Below are 24,714 nucleotides of genomic sequence, written 5' to 3'. Positions count from 1 at the left end.
GCCATTATTTCTCTGAAGGTAATGTGTAATTGCATTTTATCTTTCTATATCTGCTATCAACTGTCTCCAAAGGTTACACATTTGCCTCCAACAGTATTGCTTTCCTGTTAGGTGTTGGGAGACCACTAGCTGTATTCTAACTTAGCATAATACTTGGTAAATTTGTCGTGAAAAGGGTACAAGGCTTCTCATGCCATTTTGCCTCTCTCCCCGTAGGCGTTCGTAGTGAAAAGCCTCTTGGAATATACCCAGCATAATGATACGGAGCTCTCATACAGCTTGTTGTTAGTGTTTGGGCTACTGATGACAGAGATTGTCAGATCTTGGTCCCTGGCACTCACATGGGCTTTAAATTATCGAACCGGTTCCCGTCTTCGAGGGGCGATACTTACCATGGCCTTCAAGAAGATTCTTAAGCTGAAGAACATAAAGGAAAAATCACTGGGAGAGGTGAGTCTAAGATTAAAGCCGTTTTTATTCCTTGCTTGTATACCTTGCAAGTTATGTTGCTTAGGGTACCACTCACTAACATGGGAATGTTCTTTTGGTTCTCTTTGCTGAGGTCTATTACTACACTGCTCAAAAAAATTAAGGAGACCCTTGAATCGCACATCAGATCTCAATAAATGCAAGATTCAAGTTAAAAATCTTTAACGATATAAATTGTGTAATTCATTAACCCCTTAACAACATCTGACGTACTAATACGCGTCTGTGCCCTGGGACTTTATAGCCAGACCCGTATTAGTACGTCATCGCGCGCGCACACAGGCTGTGCGGGCGCGATCGCCGCCGGGTGTCAGCTGATTGTCACAGCTGACACCCGATACTATGTGCAGGGAGCGGCCCTGCACCGCTCCCAGCACATTAACCCCCGAGATGCTGCGATCGAAGTCGATCGCAGCATTGCGGGGGCAAGGGGAGGTGATCGCAGATACTCACCTCCTCTTCCGGCTTCCAGCGCTGTCTGCAAAGGCTTCCCGGGTGTTGCCATGACGACCCGATGTCATCATGACAACATCCGGGTCACCAGGCAGCAGGAAGATTGTTTGGACATGCGCAGTGCATCTTCCAACAATCTTCTCCCCGTCCAGCGCTTACAGCCTGCATGGCACAGAGTAAAAAAGTGTAAAAACACCCAGAAAGTGAAAAAAAAATAAAAATAAATCCATCAAAAATAAAAATATAATGTACCCATCAATAAATATTATTATAAAAAAAAAACAATAAAAGTACACATATTTGGTATCGCCGCGTCCGGAACAACCTGACCTATAAAACTGTCCCACTAGTTAACCCCTTCAGTGAACACGGTAAAAAAAAAAAAAAAAAACGAAGCAAAAAACAATGCTTTATCACCATGCCGCCAAGCAAAAAATGGAATAACACGTGATCAAAAGGACAAATATAAATAAAAATGGTACCGCTGAAAACGTCATCTCGTCCCGCAAAAAACAAGCCAACATACAGCTCCATCAGCCGAAAAATAAAAGTTATAGCTCTCGGAATAAAGCTATGCTAAAAAATATTTTTTTTCTATAAAATTGCTTTTATTATGTAAAAGTGCAAAACATAGAAAACCGATATAAATGTGGTACCGCTGTAAACGTACTGACCCGAAGAATAAAGCTACCTTATCAATTTTACCACACGTGGAACAGAATAAAAAAAAACAAAAAAAGCACAATTCCTGAATTGTTGGTTTTTGTTTATTCTGCCTCCCAAAAATCGCAATAGAAAGCGATCAAAAAATGCCACGTGCCTGAAAATGGCACCAATAACAACGTCAACTCATCCCGCAAAAAACAAGCCGTCACATGACTGTCTGCCAAAATCTGGAAAAATTATAGCTCTCAAAATATGGCAATGCAAAAACTAGATTTTACAAAAAATGCGTCTTTTAGTGTGTGACAGCTGTCAGTCATAAAAACCCCATATGATTCTGGCACTGCTGTAATCACATCGACCCGAAGAATAAAGTCGTCTAATCACTTATACCGCACGAGGAACGGCGTCAAAAATAAACTCTTGGGTGAGGATTGGGCTAGGGTTAGGGTTGTGCTAGGATTAGGGTTGTGCTACGGTTAGGGCTGGGGTTGGGGTTAGGGTTGTGATGGGGTTGGGATTTTTTTCAAAAGAAAAAAAGATGACGATATGGCGACTAGTGTTGAGCGCAAGTGCTCGCTACTTGAGTTTGCATCGGGTGCTCTGGTATGCATTGAGTATCGTGGGTATTTGAGTGACATGCTCGAGTCTCTGCCCCATAGGCTTCATGGCCAAAAAACTTTACAGGGATTGCCTGCCATGCACGAGCGATCCCCGCATGTTTTTTTTTGGGTGTCTAATAACCGTGAAACATGCGGAGCAGGGACTCGAGCATGTCACTCGAGCATACGCTGTACATGGTGCATACCTGAGTACCCGATGCAAACTCAAGTAGTGAGCACTTGCGCTCAAGACTAATGACAACTTATTCAATATGATGACCTAATGTAAACAAATTCTGTGTCGTACCTCTGGGTTCAAAATGTTCACTATACACCTTAATAAAATCCTTGAGGGGTATAGTTTCCAAAATGGGGTCACTTGTGGGGGAGCTCCACTGTTTAGGCACATCATGGGCTCTCCAAACGCAACATGGTGTCCGCTAACAATTTGAGCCGATTTTATATTCAATTTGTTAGCGGATACCATGTTGCATTTGGAGAGTCCCTGTGTGCCCAAACATTGGAGCTCTTCACAAGTGACCCCATTTTGGAAACTAGAACCCCCAAGGCACCTATCTAGATGCATAGTGAGCACTTGGAACCTCTAGGTGCTTCACAAATTGATTCGTAAAAATGAAAAAGTGAAAAAAAAACCACATTTTCATTTTTACGAATCAATTTGTGAAGCACCTGGGGGTTCCAAGTGCTCACTATGCATCTAGATAGGTGCCTTGGGGGTTCTAGTTTCCAAAATGGGGTCACTTGTGGGGGAGCTCCAATGTTTGGGCACACAGGGGCTCTCCAAAAACAACATGGCGTCCGCTAATTATTCAAGCAAATTTTACAATCAAAAAGTCAAATGGCGCTCCTTCCCTTCCGAGCCCTGCCATGCGCCCAAACAGTGTTTCTTCCCCACATATTGGGTATCTGCGTGCCCAGGGGAAATTGCACAACAAATTTTGGGGTCCATTTTTTCTTGTTACCCCTGTGAAAATAAAAAAAATTGGGTCTAAAGTAACATTTTTGTGAAAAAAGTTAAATGTTCATTTTTTTCTTCCACATTCAAAAAATTCCTGTGAAGCACCTGAAGGGTTAATAAAGTTCTTGAATGTGGTTTTGAGCACCTTGAGGGGTGCAGTATTTAGAATGGTGTCACTTTTGGGCATTTTCTGTCATAAAGACCTCTCAAAGTGACTTCAAATGTGATGTGGTCCCTAAAAAAATGGTTTTGTAAATTTTGTTGGAAAAATGAGAAATCACTGGTCAACTTTTAACCCTTATAGCTCCCTAACAAAAAAAAATTTTGGTTCCAAAATTGTGCTGATGTAAAGTAGACATGTGGGAAATGTTATTTATTAACTCTTTTGTGTGACATATCTCTCGGATTTAAAGGCATAAAAATTCAAATTTTGAAAATTGCAAAAATTTCAAAATTTTTGCCAAATTTCCGTTTTTTTCACAAATAAACGCAAGTGATATCGAAGAAATTTTACCACAATCATGAAGTACAATATGTCACGAAAAAACAGTCTCACAATCAGGGGGATCCTTTGAAGCGTTCCAGAGTAATTACCTCATAAAGTGACAGTGGTCAGAGTTGTAAAAATTGGCCTGGTCATTAACGTGCAAACCACCCTCGGGGCTTAAGGGGTTAAAGAAATTGTCCAGTACTTTTTTCAATTGCCCCAATGTACAGTATTTAGCATGTGCCCATAAGTGTTTTTGCAATTACCTTTACTTGTATGTATTGCCTGTGAGCAGCGCTATAGCTGGCCGCTCACAGGCATCAAGCGACCCCCGGTGGCTGCCGGCATTTTCTTCCGCTGATGTCAGGTCAAGTGAGGCGTGACATGAGGGACGCGGTCCTCGGGGTGGATGCTGGGTTGTGGGCAGGGTTACACCGCATGGGTAACCCTGTCCACAGCCCATCACTCTCCGTGGAACGCAGCACTGAGTCACGCCCGGCTGCTGCCGGAACTTGACGTGACATCAGTGGATGCCAGAGCCGGCTGCAGCCGGGGGTCACGTGATGCCTGTGAGCAGCCAGCTATAGCGCCGCTCACAGGCAATACGTACAACTGAAGGTAATTACAAAAACACTTATGGGCCCATGCTAAGTACATTGGGGCAATTGAAAAAAGTACTGGACAACTCCTTTAAGAACAAAATAATATATCAAATGTCAATGGAAGCCAAAATCCTCAACCATTTGAGGGTTGGCCTCTAAACCGCCACTTGAAAATTAAAGTAGAAAATAAAAATGACGGAATTTCATCCTAGCAACTCAAAATGGGCCTCAGTAGTGTATACACTAGTGTATATAGTGTAAGTGTCTGTATGCTCCCGATGAGATGGCAGGTGGTTTCTTGGGGGATCTCATCCCAGACCTGTATCAGATCATCAGTGAGCTCCTGGACAATCTGTGGCATTTCTTGGCGTTATGAGAGGCACTGATACATAATGTCCCAGAGGTTGTCCATTGGATTTTTTGGTCTGTTGAACGTGAGAGTCAGTCAGTTCCATGATTGCCTTCGTCTTCCTGCAATTGCCTGCACACTTTGGCCAAGTAAGGCTTGGCATTAACCTGCACCAGGAAGACCTCTGGGCACATTGCACCAATGTAAGGTGTGGGGAACGTCAGGGCCAGTCAGTGGCATCAATGCCTTCCTCATCCAGGAACTGACTGCACACTTTGGCTGCTTATTTTGCACCAGAATAAACTCTGGCCCCACTGCACCAGTGTAATGTATGACAATAACTCTTGAGAATTTTGTCCCGGTACCTAACAGCAGTCAGCGTACTGTCAACTATCACGTACACTATCCACAATCTGAATACAGAAGTTTCCCTGTCTGAGCCGCTCTGCTCTTCTCCCCTGATTGTAAGGCTGTGTGCCCACGATTCGTTTTTTTAAGTGTTTCCGCAGCTGCAGAAACGCTTAAGAAATGCATGGTAGAAGGCCTGCCATGTTCCCCAATGATAATCCGCATGTGCTGTGCACATGCTGCAGAAATCTCCGCTGCGGATTATCATTGCAGAAAAAAACGCAGCACTACCAATTATTTTGCGGAAGTGCGGTGTTTTCGCCGCCATTGACTTGCATTAGACCGCATGGATTACGCATCACTGTATATGTAGATGCGTAATCCATGCTTTCTAATGTGCGGATGGTATCCAGGTCTAGAGAAGATGAGACTCTCCTCCGGACCTGGGTACCATAGAAAACTGTAAAAAAAAAAAAAAAAGAATAAAATAAAAAATAAATACATACTTACCTTCTGGCGGCCCCCGGTGCGCTCCTCCTCTCATGCCGGCAGTTCGCGATGGACTGAAGGACCTGCGCTGACGTCATAGTCATGTGACGGGTCACGCGACGCTGACGTTGGCAGGTCCTTCAGTGTACCGCGAGCTGCCGGCAAGGGAGAACAGAGGGAAGCAAGACTCCGGGGGCCATCAGAGGGTAAGTATATATTTATTTTTTTATTTTTATACATTCTCTCGGGTCACACTATATAAATCCATGCTTGTTGCATGGATTTATATAGTGTGACCAAGTTGACAAGCACTTTCCAAGTGATGCTAAAATCGCTTGGAAAGCGCTTGTCAACGCACATGCGGAAATACAAGTGAAGAACGCTTCACATCCGCATGTCCCTGGCAGGAAAACGCATGTACAATCCGCATGTACAATCCGCATGCGTTTTTTTCTGCCAGGGAGCTGCAGAAACGCTGAGGAAAAATCTGGAGCATTTCTGCATCGTGGGCACATAGCCTAAGTAGAAAAAGTATTCTTGCTGAGCAGTAGTTAATAGCATATTCTTAGGGAGCTTTAAGTAGGCAGTTAATACAGCAAAATAAGGAATTAATGAGGTATGTTACAAAAAATCATAACTTTCCAAATGCTGGCAAATAAGAAAGTTTACTTACTCTTAAATTGACTTGGGGTCATGTAGTGATGCTTAAAGTGTAAATGTCGATTTCAGCAGGATGTCTGTGTCTGCCTCCAGCTCCTTCTCCTCTCTATAGAATTGCATGATCAGCAACTGCCATCTCCTGGCTTAGTCATTAGTAATGTGAAATTCTTTATTCACTGCGGACAGATTGTGCCAGTGAATTAATCTGGTTTTTATGGGGATTCAGTCAGAAAACTGATGCATTGCATGAACGCAGTGTAAACAGGACCTAATGGTTTCCTTAATATTTTTGAGCAGTGTAAGTTTTATTTTGTTTTTTTTTCATGGAAGGGATTTTTTTGGTTTCTCACTGTGGTTTATTTCCCTTTTGTTCTTGACTACAATAAAACAAATGAAGTTTCCAAAAAAATAAGTTTTCTCTGTACAGGGATACTAGCTTTGTTTCTCTGGGTAATGAATTGGTATATTGAAATAAAAGCAGCCACTTCACTTTTTTTGGCACTGCTCCTGTCCCGCGGCGCCATCTTGTGAGCGCAGCTTCTGACTTGTCTGAGATCAGAAGCTACGTCACAAGCTCTCAATGCAAGTCTATGAGAACGATGCCAGAACAAGGCTCTCATAGACTTGTATAGAAAAGTGACCTCCAGGTCCAGCTCACTCAGTGAAACGCTGGAGCAGCTGGCAGGTCACAAACTGCCTGAGACCGACAGGAGCAGCACTGATAACAGATGAAGATGATGGAAGGTGAGTATAAGACAGGGGGCAGGTGACATAGATTTGACGCACCACTCCATCAGTAAAATAAAACAAAACGATGGAGTGGTGCTTTAAAGACAAATATTTTTTGGGGATATATCTTGGGTAGTGATGATGAGGAAAAATTCAAACTCTATTTGCGTGCATTTTCCTGGGAAATTTGATATGCAGAGAATTATTCTCCGCAAATTGAATGTCCCTTATTATGCTCTGGGCTAACTCCAGACCCCAGATCATAATAAGTGTAAGATGTAAAAAATAAAGGAAAATCTTATACTCAACTTGCCTCTCACCTCTCCGGCCTCTCTGTCATCCGTCTGGTCCTAGTTGCGTCATCCTATCATTGCATAGCCGGGAGGAGAACTGCTACTGATAAGATTCTATCTAGGTTGGGGAGGAGGGGGTGGAGCTTTGTCTCTAGCTCCTCCCATCTGCATAGAAGTGTATCAGTACTAACTGCCATCTCCTATCTCCATAATGGGAAAGTCTGTCTTCACTGAATACAGATTTTCCCTGAAAATTGAGAATTTTGATAATGAATGACCAATTCTGGCCGAGAAAGAAGCAGATCTCTCTGATAAGATATCTTGCAAAGTTGCTTATTTTCACGTGTACTATTGATTTATGAAACAAAAATTTAAAATGACTGTCCCTCTTTAAATTTATTAAGATTTTGAATATATATTTATAGATTTATATCATCTGGTTTTTTTGGTTATAACCAGTGGGCTTCAGAGTTAACGATAGTTGACAGTCCACTGGTTCTAGTCCAAAAATGAGATAATATATAAAATAAAGCAGGCTGCCCTCAAAAAATGGAAAACTATTAAAAGTCCAGTGAAACTTTTAATAAGCCATATGTGTAATAGGCAATATATATATCAGCCTGCGATCAATAACAGACTATTAACATTCTCTGTCATGATGCAAGAACATGCTGATCTGGTTGAGAGCAGAACTCTCTAAAATGTAATCTATCAATATATATAGGTCTTGCAGATGAGAAGGTCTCTAGGAATAGACCATGTTACAGTTAAATAAAATTCTGGAATTGATTTACTATATGTATTGCTTGTAGTAAATTTTGAAAGGAGGCACTTTTTATCTTGTTTATAATAAGTTGTAATTGCAGACTCTTTATTAAATAATCATTACATTCAGGTTTTAATAAGGATCCTGTTCTAATTTCCAGCTTATAAATGTTTGCTCCAGTGATGGGCAGCGAGTGTTTGAAGCTGCAGCTGTGGGCAGTCTGCTGGCAGGAGGTCCCATAGTTGCAGTCCTTGGCATGGTGTACAACGTCTATATATTGGGTCCCACTGGCTTTCTTGGCTCTGCAGTGTTCATTCTATTTTATCCAGCTATGGTAAGTAACTTCATTCAGATTTTTTATTAGTGATTGTTGCTTTTCTAGAAAGGACCACAAATCGTTTCACTGTCTGGATTACAGATACGGTAATTTAAGATGGATTTTCACATTTGCCAATTATTGTGAATGTGCTTTTCTAGGAGCTCTCATTTGCCAATAATCATAAATAGGCTGCCAGTCAGCTGATGAATCAGTAAAATACTTGTTCGCTGAGCAAACCAGGGACAGACTACCAACGTATATTGGAGCTGTGACCGATAACTACCAATGACATGTCACTTTTGTGCTATATTGGCATTGGTTTAATTGATAGCAAACCTGTAGAGTCAGTAAGCCTCTCTTGACTTTTTTTCCTTCACAAATGGACAGTAATTAGTAATAATATATTTACTGTCCTAAAAAGTGCACGGTATAAAACGGCATATATTGTTCAGAAGCTGCATATTTTCTATACAATATGACTCGCGGCACCTTGTGAAAATGCATTAATCACAGCCTCTTGCATGATTAAAATTTACAGCAAATCCAGTTATAGGTCTTGATAAATGTAAAAAAGTGACACAATTTGTTACCAGAATTTTAATTGAGAGGCAAGTTTCTGTTTGTATAAATGTATATGTAGTTAGTGTTGGTAAGGTAATGTTGGGGGGGAAAAAAGCACAGTATGCAGAGGGAAATGACAGGAATCATGTGCAATCTTGAAAGGGAATAAAATAACCATTTAATTGGTGCCGCTGCTATATTTGATGCTTGCCTTAAAGGGGATATTTGTGAATATATTTTTATTGTGTGCACTGTAGTCATGACTAATTGATCATAACAATTTTTAGGACCCTGGTCCAACGTTCACCTTGGTAAGAAGCCATGCAGGTTTCCTACTACCTGCGTCATCCTGTGCCCCCTCTTTAATTACTAAAATTAGGAAGAAATGGTAGTGAGCCCACATCAGTGATAAATGTAGAAAACATCCTTTACTGAATAAAAACAAGGCATGTCTAGGCAGGCATAAGTCCAACAGTAGGAAATAGGCGTAACAAACAGCAGGGGAGGACATATATTAAGGCACACATTGTACTATGTCATTATAGTCCAAATCACATCCGTAATAATGAGGGTAACATATTTGGGGCAGCTTTTTCATCACATTGATGCGTTATTAAAAATGACTTCTTTTTTGTGCAGATGTTTGTATCCAGGCTCACTGCATACTTCAGAAGGAAATGTGTTTCAGTCACTGATGAACGTGTTCAGACAATGAATGAAGTACTAAATTACATTAAGTTCATTAAGATGTATGCTTGGGTGAAGGCATTCTCTCAAAACGTGCAGAGTAAGTTCAAATCTTTTCCATGCTGTTTTTGTGCAATGTGTAACTATTAAAACCATCCTGAGACAGCAGGGGTTTTTTTTGTTTTTTTTTAGCATTTAAACATTTTTGCTATTATATATCCCATGTATATTTAAAGGGAACCTGGCTAAGTTAATGTAAGGGACAAGACTGCAGGGAGAAGGAAGGAAATTGTCATCGGTACCAATAATTTGCGACTTGCAGCCCAAGTGAAACGTGGTGTTCTCATGTGTTGACCCTGCAGCCCATGGCTCCCCTGTTCGTATATACCCTGCTCTTTGTTGTATAGGCTCGTACAATGTTCTCTGATACAAAGCAGTGAAGGCAAGTAGTTCAGGATTTCATGCCGAGGAGCTTGCACTTTCCATCTATTGTGTTTGTACTTTAAAGGGGTTACTTTTATTGTTATTTATATCTATGGAAGATAGCAGACTTTGTTAATGTTACAAAAAATGATCATTAAACATATATTTACCTAATTTCTTTTAGAAATACGAGAAAATGAACGCAAGATCCTTGAAAAAGCTGGATATTTCCAGAGCATCACTGTGGGAGTTGCTCCTATCGTTGTGGTCATTGCCAGTGTGGTTACCTTTTCTGTGCACATGATGCTTGGATACGACCTCACCGCTGCCCAGGTAACATGATGACCTAAAGGTGATTGCTTACTCAAGATTTTATAAAATCACTGTTTTATTAGCAGTAGATTATCACTAGAGGACTAGTAAACCTACTGCCATGTAGTCCTCCATATTCATGAGCTCTGTATAACCCCGCCCCCACCACTGATTGGCAGCTTTCTGCCTATGCACAGTGTACACAGCTGTCAATCAGTGTTGTGGGCGGGGTTATACAGAACTCAGCATTCAGAGAACTGCTAGATCTGTAATAATGATTTCATCAAAACAGCAGCAAGCCGCCCAGTAAGTGACACATCACTTAAGATGATGAGGGCATGCACAAGCATTTTAGTAGATTGAGGGTTTAGGAAAAGACGGATTCTGGAAACATTTTGGAGCTGGAGGTGGAAAGAGCTTGGATGTACAGTTTGAAGGATGGGGCTGAATCAAGGGTTACTCCGAGTCAACGGATGTCCAGTACAGGGGAAAGCGTGATGTTTATTGTGATAGATAGATCAGGCAGGGAAGATAGGCGAGATGGGGGAAAGATGAGGAGTTCGGTTTTGTCCACATATTGCTTGAGGAAGCGAGAGGAGAAGGAGGTGGATCTGGCTGATGGACATGCTGGGATTCTGGAAAGCAGAGAGGTGACGTCTGGGCCATAGAGGTAGAACTGAGTGTCATCAGCGTATATTATTGTTAAATTTGGTACATTGTGATCAGTTATCTATGGTAGTAGAGGAACTCTTTGCTTCCTATTGTAGAGCCATTAATTGTCTCGTGCTCTTGTTTTCATGATATCATCTTGATAGAAGTCAGTAAAGTTGCTTCTGGGTGCTTTTTGTCTGCCTTTTTTCCTCTAATTGATGTCCTGTTGGTTGTTGAGTAAGACAATGACAGGTCTCTTGTACAGTCTCACCAGTGTAATACCTTACAAAGGATCACGTAACACTATTTAGTTACAGTAATATATGGCTTAGTAGCCAACTTGACCCATTTCTAGTACATGGAGTGTAGGAAAACCACAGATATCTTGTTAATCTTTTTTGCCAGCTTCTGTAACCAAACTATGCCAGTATATGGTCATCTATAAACCTTAGATTGTTAACAGATGCCAGTTCATTTTGTACAATTTACTAACATACAGTATATCCAATGTCTGAATTAAAAAGCTTTCTCGATAATGAAGCTAGACACATTGTGTGAGATTTATCATACTAAATACTCCGGAATTCTGCCGCAATTTGCGTATAAAAACCCGATTTTCTGTACTGACTAAATTTGTTATGAATTTCTGACTCTCTCTGCACCTTTTGGGGCATGGTCTCCCTGGAAAGGAAAATGGGCATGGTTTAAATGCTGCAAAAATTGTCAAATTTTTGTACAAATTTCTGTCACAAAGTAAGCCGAGTAATAGGTGGCTGAAACTTGGACTAGACAGCATGTGCCTTTTAAAGTCTTGCACATTTTAAGACCATCTCAATTTGTTTTGATTAAAAATTAGACTATTGATAAATCCACCCTATTGTTTTCTTCCTAGGCTTTTACAGTTGTCACAGTCTTTAATTCCATGACCTTTGCTCTAAAGGTGACACCATTCTCGGTGAAATCTCTCTCTGAGGCTTCGGTATCCATGGAAAGGTTTAAGGTAAGCTGCGGTCCACAGGTCTGATCCCATCTTTTCCTGCGTTGTCCAGGTGACATGCTGTCCTTTGGTAAAAATTCTAATTGGGACTAATTAGGGTTTCATACTAGTTTTTGGAAGTTTTAGTCATTCATTGTTATTGGCCACTTGGTTTTATACTGGGGATATTATTATTTCTTGTCTCATTAGCAGTATTTCTGTTATATATGCATATTTGCTGGTGGCCTAATCTTGCAGCCATCCACCTCTAATGAATACAGTTGGACTGATGTGCAGATGTTTCTTTTCAAACAACTCACTTTTTGTGCTTAACCAGTCTTCAGGTCTATAGACATAGTTATGTCATGCCAGTGAAAGTTACACTGGAACAGGCAGAGGGACCTATGGGCTGCTGAGAAGGTAACGTAGGCCCAGAGAGCGTGCCAGCTCTTAACATAACCACTAACAGAAGTCATTTGTTTCAGCTCTAGCAAATCAAGTCAGATTGGTCTCCAGCTCAAAACTCACAAGGCTGTAAGTGATAAGTCCTCTAGGTGTAGTTGCATATGGTATGGCCTGAGGGATTTTGGAGGCTGAGAAGGTGGATAGCGGATTTTATAATAGGTTATGTTGGGGAATAAGTTGGGATGATTCCTTCGTCAGGGTCTATAATAGCTTTACCTGCACTGCATGTTTTATGGCAGGCATCATTGCTCTATGGCTTTGTTATATATGTACAGGTCCACTCTCCTATTATGATGATGAGAGAAATGGGGGACAGGCGTTGTTAGACTGTTTATTTGCTTACTTAGAATGGGAGATTTGCTCCAGAAGTGCTCCCAGTCACCATCCATCTGAAGTTAGTTGTCTCTAATAAGCTACCTTTTGCTCCGCAGCAGCTTCCTTCCACTGTATAGCCTGATGTTTTTGCTTCCTGCGTGACCTAGACCTGACCTGCTGTCTCATCTTTGCACCTTTCTCACAACCTCCTATCAGAGTTTATTTCTAATGGAAGAGGTTCACATGGTAAAGAAAAAGCCATCCTGCCCAAACATCACCATTCAGCTGCAAAATGCTACATTAGCATGGGATTCTTCCCATGCCAGCACCCAGTGCTCTCCGAAGACCACCCCCAAACTGAAAAAAGACAAGAAGGGGGCAAAAGGAAAGAAAGAGAAGGCTAACTTGCAGAAAGAAGGTCCACAGGCTGTTCTAGCAGAGCAAAAAGGACATCTACTGGTGGATAATGATGAACAAGCCAGCCCTGATGAAGAAGCCAAAGATATGCAGCTATCAAGTATGAGGCTCCAGCGGGCTTTATACAACATTGATCTGGAGATTGAAAAGGTAAAACCTATAAACCTATTGTTAAAATATCTCAAATAATAAACTGAAAGGAATCTGGTTTTGTAGGATATATTCATATTTATGGTGTGTGGAATTAAAGGGGTTGTCCAGTCACAAGATATTGATGACCTATCCAATCAATATCCGCTAGATGGGAGGCTGACACCCGGCATCCCAACCCATCAACTCTATATAACTTCTGGCCAATACACATTGAATGTAGTTGCATATTGCAGCTTCATTCACTGGGCTTACATCTACATCTGGCACCGCCAGAGCTTCTAACAACTGATTGAGGAGGGTGTTGGGTGTCGGACCCACAATAATCTGCTATCCTGAGGGTGCAGTCTGACATAAGTGTATATTGGACTGCAATGCTCAGACTGGTCGGGAGACCTCCCGACCAGTCTGTGCATTGCAGTCCAGTCTGAATGTGCCCTAAGGGTAGGTCATCAGTATGTTATGATTGGACAACCGCTTTAACGTCTGTGTTTGTGCATAGTCCTTTACCATACTGTTGTGTAGTGAAGAACTTATAAATGCTGCTGTACGATTCATTGTAACCCTGTGGTCAGATTCCCAGCGATCAGTAACTTACCCCCTGATCTGTGGATAGGGGATAACTTTTTGTTCTGGACATAATCATTTAACGGAACTTGTCAGGATTATTTTTTTGTTACTGAAGCTAGTGGCATTGCTGCATAAGTTATAGTACAACAATATAAATGATACCTGGAGTAAATTGGGCTCTGAAGTAGTAAATTAGCATGGAAGTGCATTTGGGGGTGTAATGATGAAGGAATCGCCACACCCCTAATGCATTTACAGGCTAATTTGCAAAGCTTTTATTTCTCAGAGCTGGCACATCAGTAATACATTCGACCTGCTGATGGTTTTCAGGAATCCCATTTGTTAGTGGCAACCTAAAATTTGTGACTTGAACTCAGCAGGTTGTTTATAAGTGGTCCGGACACCTGTAAAGGAGATTGTGAATTTGTGGGGATTATACATTTCCTTATTTCGTTGGTTCAGGTTTTCATTCTTGGTTTACGGACACCTAACCAAAGTAATACTTTGGGGGGAAAAAAAGCCTTTTTAGATAATGCATTCTATTTGCAAATTTACTTTTAGTACACTTTGTTAATGAATTTAGTAATAGTTAAATTCACAATTAGTTTTGTTCTTTTTACCCCGTAGGGCAAGCTGATAGGGATATGTGGATGTGTGGGCAGTGGAAAAACATCCTTAATTTCTGCTATACTTGGACAGGTATGTACAGGATAATTGCAGAAACTGTGTATGGGTGAACATGAGAGAGGAGGTTATGTGGGTTAAAGCTAACATGTATCTTCATTGCTCTTCCTGATGGGGACATTGACTGGCTACTTGTTGTCCGTTTACTGTATACATGGCGCTTCATAATGGGATTTAACATGTATACTTGCCATCTTGAGGTTGTGACCTAATGCTGCATGGCGAGGGGTGCTAAGAGGAGGAGAGGGACTCGTGAGCAGACACTCCAACATACCTGCATCATCAGGTATCCAGAAGAGCAGATGGTCATGCGGTCTCCAATTTGGCAGCCGCGCAAGTTCTCTATCTACTGTGCAGACAGGAGAGAGAGATGCAGCCGGGTCCTAAAGCCGCTATGCTTCTGCTGCCGCGCGCCGCAAAGTTAAATTGAAAGGGTGTAGACTGCAAGCAAGGGAGATAGTCTGGGCCCAGGGAGACCTCGTCCATAACATAAAGAAGTTGCCCCTGCAGGATAAGCCTGTAAAAGGAAGGGGAAACACACTGCCTGATTCGTCCATTAGTTCTGGCACTATTCCAGCTGTGGGGGAGGAGGACTTCCTTTTGACTAGGTGTATTTGGCCAGAGGGAGGCAAACTGACCGGTAGCAAAAGATCTGGCAGGGAGGAAGGAGCAGCACAGCTGGGACTTCAGGAGGACACCTGTTCATCCTGTGTGAGGAGACAGAGGGCTATTAGTAGGGAGGTGACCGCCAGACTGGGCACAAAAACAACACCAAGGAGCCAAAAGCCGGAAGGGAGCTTTCAGGGATCAAATATGTCCTGATACGCGGCCCTTGAAATGGAAAAGGAGGATGATTCCCCTAGAATGACTAGGGGAAACTGTCAGAATTTTTTGACCTTATTGTGAGCTCAGCTCCCATTAATGTAGTTTGGGACGCCATGAAGGCATTCCTAATAAGAGAAATAAAGATGGTTAAATAGCCAAGGAAGGGAGATGAGCTGGAGAATAGGGGGCAAGTGACTGAGGGAGCCTATATTCTCATTAATAGTTCAGAAAATCAGGCGCGGTGGAAGAAGGCCCAGCGACAACTACGAACATTCCAACTGGAGCAGGCGGACAATAAATGTATGTTTCTAAACAACAGTTTTATGAAGAGGGGAAAACAGGTCGGTTATTAGCCAAACTATTGCAGGCACAATGGGATAATGCATTTATATACCAGTTAAGGGACTATGAAGGGAATGTAAGTACTCAAAGTACTAAAATATTGCAGCTATTACATGGTTTTTCTTTTAGCCTTTATTCATCCAGGGTTAGTTACACTCGGGAGCGGTTAGTGGAATATTTAAGCTTGATTGGTCTCCCCTCTTTAAATGATGGGGACAAGGATTTACTTGATATGCCGATCACAGAAGAAGAAATTCAACAAGCGGTAGGGAAAATGCTGAATGACTAAGCCCTGCGGTCAAATGGTCTCTCAATAGAAAATTTTAAGTTGTTTGAAGGGGAACTAATGCAGCATTACTCAGAAATGATTAATAATGCTTTTCTGTCCAGGGAGCTGCCAAAAGCCCTGTATGAGGTAATAAGTGTGGTTTTGCCTAGAGAGGGAAAGGACAAAGAGCTACCGGAGTTGTTTAGACCCATTTCTTTGTTGACTTGTGATGTTAAAATACTGGCCAAAATCCTGCAACACACCTGAGCTCGGTCATCACCTCGGTAATTCAGCCTGATCAAGTGGGATTCATGCTCTCAAAATCTGCAGCCTTTAATTCATGGAGACTGTCAATCTACAAGCGGCACAAGCTGATTCTAGTCAAAATTCTGTCCTTTTGCTGGATGCTAATAAAGCCCTCGATGGTGTGGAATGGGGATATATCTGGGCTGTGCTAAAAGAGATGGGCTTTGGCCCTAAGTTTATTAAGTGGATTATGCTACTATATAAAGCTTCGACCACTAGAGTGAGGGCCAATGGAGACATCTCTGACAATTTTTGATTTTTTTTTTTTTTTTTAGGAGCACGAGTCAGGGCTGTCCACTTTCTTTCCTATTATTTGCTCTTGCAATTGAACCCTTGGCTTGCGCTATTAGGAAGCACCCAGGGCTAGGAGGGTTTACATATAGAAATAAGGAAGAAAGGGTTGCCTTGTATGCTGATAATTTATCGGTTATTAATAATTATAGTACTTCTCTTCCCATTGCAATGGAAAAAATAGATGAACTTAGGAACTTCTTGGGGCTAACTATAAACTGGTCAAAATATGCACTTCTCTCCCTGTATAGGAGGGATATGAAGGGGATGGATGCTGTCTCAAATGTTCCAATAGTACAGAAATTCAAATACCTTGGTATCTACATTAGTTAGGAGACTAATGATTATATACCTTTAAATCTGAACCCCTAGTAATCAAATCCAGAAATAAAGTTAGTGCCTGGGGAAAACTACCAGTATTGGCTTTTGGCAGAACCAATCTCATCAAAATGTGTCTTATGCCCTGCATTCTTTATGCCCTTCGCAACTCTCCGGTCTGGATAACTAAATATTGGTTTAGGAAAATGCATAATATTTTCAGAGACTTGGGCTGGAAACTGGGTATTCCAAGAATAAAACTCGAAAAATTATAGCTACCCAAAGATCAGGGAGGCTTATCACTCCCACATGCTTGGGGGGGGTGGTACTTCTATGATTTTACTTTCTAGCGTCCCAATTCCAACATTTGAACATTTTAGAGGATGGGCTTTGGAAGGGATTCAAAAGGCAGGACTGTAGTCTTGAAATATTTGTATTGGAGTGCAAATTTGCTAGACCTCTTGGAATCTCATAAATTTAAGGACACTTAAGGGGATTTTCCTACCCTCCTTCTTATGCATAAAACATGGTGAACTTGTAAAAAGTTACTGGGAATGAGAGATTACTAGAAATGTACTCCTATTTGGAATAACCCTTGTTTGAGGGAAATGCTACTTCTGGAAGGGATTGGGAAATGGTAAAAACAGGTATGTGTATCAATTGATTCTTAATGGTTACTTCTGCTCCTTGGAACACCTAAAACAGGAATTTAAGATGGGTAATTATAAATTCTTCTGATAGCTACAACTAAGACATGTAGTAAGAGCTCAAGAGGCCAATTCAGACCTTTCCATCTCCATTAACGGGATACTAGACTATGTGGTGTGGGGTAAAACGACTATGGGTACTATCTCCTTTATGTATAGCTCTTTGTTACCAAGAATCCTGGGTGACCCTATGGCTGTAGTCAAAACAAGGTGGGAGAGAGATGTGGGTCATGTTTCCAGGGAAAAATGGGATGATATCTTGGAATCCACTAACCAGAATTTGGTTCATATGGCACAGAGGATGATCGCAAATGTTTGATCCATAGAGTCTATAGAACTGCAAAAGCATTATGTTGGATGGGCCTAAGAGTGGATGATCGCTGCCCCCGTTGTGGGGAAGGGGGAGCGGATTTGATTTGTATGTTTTGATCTTCTCCTCAACTGGAGGGCTGTGGGAGAATGTAGGCAGACTAATTTTGGAGTTTAACATCCGGGTTCCTCTCAACCCCAGGTCTTGTGTCTGGTGGGAGATATTGGAGGTTCCTCTCCAGTACTCTTAGCCATAGCTAAAGTATTACAGTGCTGGCCAAAAGTATTGCCACACCTTCAATTCTGTCAGATAATACTCAGTTTTTTCCTGAAAATGATTGCAATCACAAATTCTTTGGTATTATTCTCTTCATTTAATTTGCTTGCAAGGAAAAAACACAAAAGAGAATGAAGCAAAAATCAAATCATTGATCATTTCACACAAAACTCCAAAAAAGGGCTGGACAAAAGTATTGGCACCCTCAGCCTAATACTTGGTTGCACAACCTTTAGCCAAAATAACTGCGAACAACCGCTTCCGGTAACCATCAATGAGTTTCTTACAATGCTCTGCTGGAATTGTAGACCATTCTTCTTTGGCAAACTGCTTCAGGTCCCTGATATTTGAAGGGTGCCTTCTCCAAACTGCCATTTTGAGATTTCTCCACAGGTGTTCTATGGGATTCAGGTCTGGACTCATTGCTGGCCACCTTAGAAGTCTCCAGTGCTTTCTCTAAAACCATTTTATAGTGCTTTTGGAAGTGTGTTTTGGGTCATTGTCCTGCTGGAAGACCCATGACCTCTGAGGGAGACCCAGCTTTCTCACACTGGGCCCTACATTATGCTGCAAAATTTGTTGGTAGTCTTCAGACTTCATAATGCCATGCACACGGTCAAGCAGTCCAGTGCCAGAGGCAGCAAAGCAACCCCAAAACATCAGGGAACCTCCGCCATGTTTGACTGTAGGGACCGTGTTCTTTTCTTTGAATGCCTCTTTTTTTTTTTCCTGTACACTCTATGTTGATGCTTTTTCCCAAAAAGCTCTACTTTTGTCTCATCTGACCAGAGAACATTCTTCCAAAACGTTTTAGGCTTTCTCAGGTAAGTTTTGGCAAACTCCAGCCTGGCTTTTTTATGACCCCACTTATGGAAGTGGGGTCTTCCTGGGTATCCTACCATACAGTCCCTTTTCATTCAGACGCCGACGGATAGTATGGGTTGACACTGTTGTACCCTCGGACTGCAGGGTAGCTTGAACTTGTTTGGATGTTAGTCAAGGTTCTTTATCCACCATCCGCACAATCTTGCGTTGACATCTCTCGTCAATTTTTCTTTTCCGTCCACATCTAGGGAGGTTAGCCACAGTGCCATGGGCTTTAAACTTCTTGATGACACTGTGCACGGAAGACACAGGAACATTCAGGTCTTTGGAGATGGACTTGTAGCCTTGAGATTGCTCATGCTTCCTCACAATTTGGTTTCTCAAGTCCTCAGACAGTTCTTTGGTCTTCTTTCTTTTCTCCATGCTCAATGTGGTACACACAAGGACACAGGACAGAGGTTGAGTCAACTTTAATCCATGTTAAATGGCTGCAAGTGTGATTTAGTTATTGCCAACACCTGTTAGGTGCCACAGGTAAGTTACAGGTGCTGTTAATTACATGAATTAGAGAAGCAACATATGATTTTTCAAAGGGTGCCAATACTTTTGTCCACCCCCTTTTTTAGGTTTGGTGTGGAATTATATCCAATTTGGCTTTAGGACAATTCTTTTTGTGTTTTATTCATTGAAGACAAATTAAATGAAGAGAATAATACCAAAGAATTTGTGATTGCAATCATTTTCAGGAAAAAACTGAGTATTATCTGACAGAATTGCAGGGGTGCCAATACTTTTGGCCAGCACTGTATATCACACCAGGAAGACCATTGCCAAACATTGGTTGGCAAGTGGTCCTCCCTCGATTGTTGAAGTAGTTCAGTGCTTAAATAGCACACTCCTAATGGAGAACAAAGTATATATATTAAAAGGGGAGCAACTAGCAAATTCTGAAAAAAATGGGGAGATTGGATAAGATCCCCTGCAGTAGTGTCCGAGGTGCTAGCGTCGCTTGTGCTTTTCATCTGATTAGTGTTGGGATAAACGAGTCTAAGTTACATAATAGGTTAATGATTTAAGCTTATGTAGAAGTAGAGTCAGAATGGGTTATTTATTGTGGTTTATATAGGTGAAGTAAGCCAAGAAACGAGAGTGGTGGGTTCGTTGGGGGTGGAATTAATGGGGTTAGGACTTTGTTGTATGAACAGTGGTCATGTATGACAACAATGTATTTGTTGACTGTATATTCTGCGCTTGTAACTGTTGTACTGTTCTGAAGTCTGTAATGTCAGCTGCTTCAATAATCATTTTCTTGATTTAAAAAAAACAAAACGTATATTTGGCAAAATAGCACACTCTTGGTAGGGTTTTGTTTTTTTTAATCATTCGTTTTCATCATCTTCAGGGTGTGTTGCCACCTCAAATCATGATTTGCAGCATGCGATCTATCTTTACATCTTATGGGAGCATATTTATTCACAGTGGTTCTTTTAGAAAAATAATAGTATAACTTTTATATATGAAATTCTATGTGTTTTCCTCTTCCACTGCCTTCTCAGAATGACTTACTCAGTTGTGCATTCTTTGCAGATGACCCTTCTAGAAGGCAGCATAGCTGTCAATGGGTCCTTTGCCTATGTTGCTCAGCAGGCTTGGATACTGAATGCTACCCTAAGAGATAACATTCTGTTTGGAAAAGAATATGATGAGGAAAGGTATGTGGACATGTAACAAGGATTTAAAAGTAAATTACTGTCTTCTTCAAGTAAAAAGTGCAGAAAAAAAGACTTCTCTTGTCTGTGGTGCATAATTTTGCTTTAATGCTTTGCGTCTTAATATTTTACTTCTGGCTGCTGTAGAGTATATCCCAGAATGCTTGTAACAGAGCAGAGGAGTTTGTCAGCAAAATGGCTGCGCCACAAGTATTGTATAGAAAATCAAATTATAAAAATAAAAGATTATCAATGTTTAAAAGGGTTATAATTAGGACTATTTAATTTTTTTTACTATGGTCCTAAGCACTAACAGGCAGGGAGTTCCTAACTGCCTGCCTGTTGTGTCGGGTGCCAATCTCTGTCGGCACAGACTGCTCCTGCCAGTGATTTAGTGGCTTCCACTGATGTCACATCGACAGAGCGAAGGCTTCTCTTCTGCTGTGCTCTATCGCTGGGACGTGACTGCCAACGTCATGCTGATTGACTGCTGGCTTAACCCTGCCTAACCCGGGGCCTGCTCAGAGCGGTCACAAACTGCTTCTGCCGGTGATTCAGCTGCTCCATGTCAACAGAGCAATTGGTGAACCAAGCTGTATTGTTTTGATTAGCTACAGAATTATTTTGATCAGTGTGTCCTTACTTTGTTTCTATATCTAGGTATAACACAGTGTTGAGCGTTTGCTGTCTGAGACCGGATTTGGCAATACTGCCCAATAGTGACTTGACAGAGGTGCGTTCTATAAAGTACTCCATTACCATTTACTTTCCAAGCCTAATGTTTATCTTAACTGTTAATTCACCATATGATATATTGCCTGGTTCTAAATTATACCATCAGGGTTTATCACTGCCGCTTTAATAAGTGATGAAAGAGAGAGAGAATTGCTTCCTGAGATTATTATTTTAATAATAACCACTTTATGTATATTTTTTCCATAAATCAATAGTGCCAGTGACAATAAGAAACTTTTTAATATATCTTATTAGAGAGAAATGCCTCTTTCACACTTACTGGTCACTTCTTTCCTTGGACTCCTGACTCACTGTCAAAAAATGCTCACATCTGTCTACAAATCTGTCTTAAGTGAGGTATCAAATTACATTCTGCCCATACGGAGAGGGAAAAAGGGAGAAGAAGGCAGTGCACACAAGAGGCTGCTAAGACTAAAAGTGCAGGAATCTGTAGATGAGTTCTCACAGTGATATAATGTCTTAAATTTGATGGTCCATCACACATATTAACTCTGATCACTGTCAATGAAGGATGTAATATGTAAAGGAGTATTCCTAACCCAGACAGTTATAAAGTATTTCCAAGGATATGCCATAAGTGTCTAGTAGTTATGAGACCCAGGCTGAGAGTGCATGAAGAGTAGTACATGCATGTCCGGTGGTTGCCTCACCAAGTCAGACATGTTGGAATGGTATATGTAAAACCCTCAACATTCAACGTACAGAACTCCGTTAAAGAGCAGAATGAAAAGTTGCACATATAGTCACCTCCCATACAATTTATCAACTCCATAACTCAATGTTAACTTACATTTTGGATTTTGATCCCTTCACCTGTGGGAATATGTGCAGATGTGTGCACCTAGACTTGGGCATAAATGACATGTATAAATTCTGCCCTTCTTGAACTTTATTATAAGGAGGAACTGTAGCTCACCGGCTCTGCTTTGGTTACATTTTTAGCCACAAACATGATTATTTATGCACTAACTACGAAAATTTAAGATTTGGTGCAAAATTTTATGTAGACCTCCAATTATACAGTGCAGGGAGGCATTTTAAGTGTGTCAGGTGTCTAATTTCAGAAAATGTCAGTCTGCAAATAGAATATATTTATTAAATTTTATTTGAATAAATTTATTTCTTTTTGTCCAAAGGGTGACTTTTTGGGGGGCATGCTTGGCTGATATTAATTGTGTTGCACTATTTTCTTGTAGATTGGAGAGCGTGGAGCAAACTTGAGTGGTGGTCAGAGGCAAAGAATCAGTCTGGCAAGAGCCCTCTACAGTGACCGTAGCATTTTCATTCTGGATGATCCCCTCAGTGCCTTAGATGCCCATGTAGGCAATCACATCTTCAACAGTGCCATCAAAAAGCACCTGAAATCTAAAACTATTTTGTTTATCACCCACCAACTTCAGGTAATGGTCAGAGCCAAGGGAGGTGCTAAGAATGGTGTCAGGGTGGCATAGCCTGAAAACATGGTCATATTTGCCACACCTTCTGTCATTCTATGCCCTCTTTAATACTTTCTACCTCCAGTACCTTGTGGACTGTGATGAAGTCATTTACATGAAGGAAGGATGCATCACAGAAAGAGGGACGCATGAGGATCTAATAAAGCTAAATGGAGAATATGCTACTATTTTTAACAACTTTCAACTAGGGGAAGCACCTCATATTGAGGTAAGTTTTAGACTTTCTAACCGCTTTTAGGATTACTCTTGTACTATTAAGTCAGAAAACCAAACTTTTATTAGGTTGATAAACTTGAAATAGCCATCTTTGTTATAGCCTTCTACTCTTTATGGGTTTTCACACAAATTTGATCTTTTAATAAAGATTGATTTTGTTACGAGTTCTCCCACCTACAGAATATGAGGTGTTTTCAGTGACTCCTTTTATCTTATACAGTGTTTTTCATACTAAAAGATCCATAATGAAAATAGTTTTCAATAAATGGAAGACAGCGTATTATAAAATAATGGTGATAAAGTTTCCTATTAGGTACTGTAGCACCGTTTCCGACAGGTAGTCCATTGCTGGCACAAGTATTGCTAGAATTGTCAATTTACTTAATTCAGCTATGTAGTGACATAAAGTCACAATAACATTGTATCGTTGTATGTGTATATATATGTATATATTAGTACAGACCAAAAGTTTGGACACACCTTCCCATTTAAAGATTTTTCTGGCATTCTCTTGATGAGCTTCAAGAGGTAGTCACCGGAAACGGTCTTCCAACAATCTTGAAGGAGTTCCCAGAGATGCTTAGCACTTGTTGGCCCTTTTGCCTTCACTCTGCGGTCCAGCTCACCCCAAACCATCTCATTTGGGTTCAGGTCTGGTGACTGTGGAGGCCAGGTCATCTGACATAGCACCACATGACCCTCCTTCTTGGTCAAATAGCCCTTACACAGCCTGGAGGTGTGTTTGGGGTCATTGTCCTGTTGAAAAATAAATGATGGTCCAACTAAACGCAAACCGGATGGAATAGCATGCCGCTGCAAGATGCTGTGGTAGCCATGCTGGTTCAGTATGCCTTCAATTTTGAATAAATCCCCAGCAGTGTCACCACCAAAGCACCCCCACACCATCACACCTCCTCCTCCATGCTTCACGGTGGGAACCAGGCATGTAGAGTCCATCCGTTCACCTTTTCTGTGTCGCACAAAGACACGGTGGTTGGAACCAAAGATCTCAAACTTGGACTCATCAGACCAAAGCTCAGATTTCCACTGGTCTAATGTTCATTCCTTGTGTTCTTTAGCCCAAACAAGTCTCTTCTGCTTGTTGCCTGTCCTTAGCAGTGGTTTCCTAGCAGCTATTTTACCATGAAGGCCTGCTGCACAAAGTCTCCTCTTAACAGTTGTTGAAGAGATGTGTCTGCTGCTAGAACTCTGTGTGGCATTGACCTGGTCTCTAATCTCTGCTGCTGTTAACCTGCGATTTCTGAGGCTGGTGACTCGGATAAAGTTATCCTCAGAAGCAGAGGTGACTCTTGGTCTTCCTTTCCTGGGGTGGTCCTCATGTGAGCCAGTTTCTTTGTAGCGCTTGATGGTTTTTGCAACTGCACTTGGGGACACTTTCAAAGTTTTCCCAATTTTTTGGACTGACTGACCTTCATTTCTTAAAGTAATGATGGCCACTCGTTTTTCTTTGCTTAGCTGCTTTTTTATTGCCATAATACAAATTCTAACAGTCTATTCAGTAGGACTATCAGCTGTGTATCCACCTGATTTCTGCACAAACACCATTGATGGTCCCAACCCCATTTATAAGGCAAGAAATCCCACTTATTAAACCTGACAGGGCATACCTGTGAAGTGAAAACCATTTCCGGTGACTACCTCTTGAAGC

At 41.3% G+C, this 24,714-nt stretch overlaps 1 protein-coding gene across 2 annotated transcripts in view; it reads left to right on the top strand.

Moving 5' to 3' along the window:
• ABCC5 (ATP binding cassette subfamily C member 5) overlaps window positions 1–24,714 on the top strand; it is an 85,203-nt gene that overhangs the window by 41,535 nt on the left and 18,954 nt on the right. For both annotated transcript variants that reach the window (XM_073675307.1, XM_073675308.1), the window contains exons 6-16: window positions 217–450; window positions 8,070–8,243; window positions 9,429–9,576; window positions 10,084–10,232; window positions 11,755–11,862; window positions 12,835–13,185; window positions 14,383–14,454; window positions 20,495–20,619; window positions 21,277–21,349; window positions 22,569–22,772; window positions 22,894–23,037. In XM_073675307.1, coding sequence (XP_073531408.1) covers window positions 217–450; window positions 8,070–8,243; window positions 9,429–9,576; window positions 10,084–10,232; window positions 11,755–11,862; window positions 12,835–13,185; window positions 14,383–14,454; window positions 20,495–20,619; window positions 21,277–21,349; window positions 22,569–22,772; window positions 22,894–23,037 — 1,782 coding nt within the window. The remainder of the gene's footprint in view (window positions 1–216; window positions 451–8,069; window positions 8,244–9,428; window positions 9,577–10,083; window positions 10,233–11,754; window positions 11,863–12,834; window positions 13,186–14,382; window positions 14,455–20,494; window positions 20,620–21,276; window positions 21,350–22,568; window positions 22,773–22,893; window positions 23,038–24,714) is intronic.

This window comes from Phyllobates terribilis, unplaced genomic scaffold (assembly GCF_046119375.1).
Source record: "Phyllobates terribilis strain yellow unplaced genomic scaffold, ASM4611937v1 Scaffold_3__8_contigs__length_932513732, whole genome shotgun sequence".
NCBI classification, from domain to species: Eukaryota; Metazoa; Chordata; class Amphibia; order Anura; family Dendrobatidae; genus Phyllobates; species Phyllobates terribilis.
The sequence above is the reverse complement of the archived record's forward strand: the minus strand, read 5'-3'. Positions and strand labels throughout refer to the sequence as shown.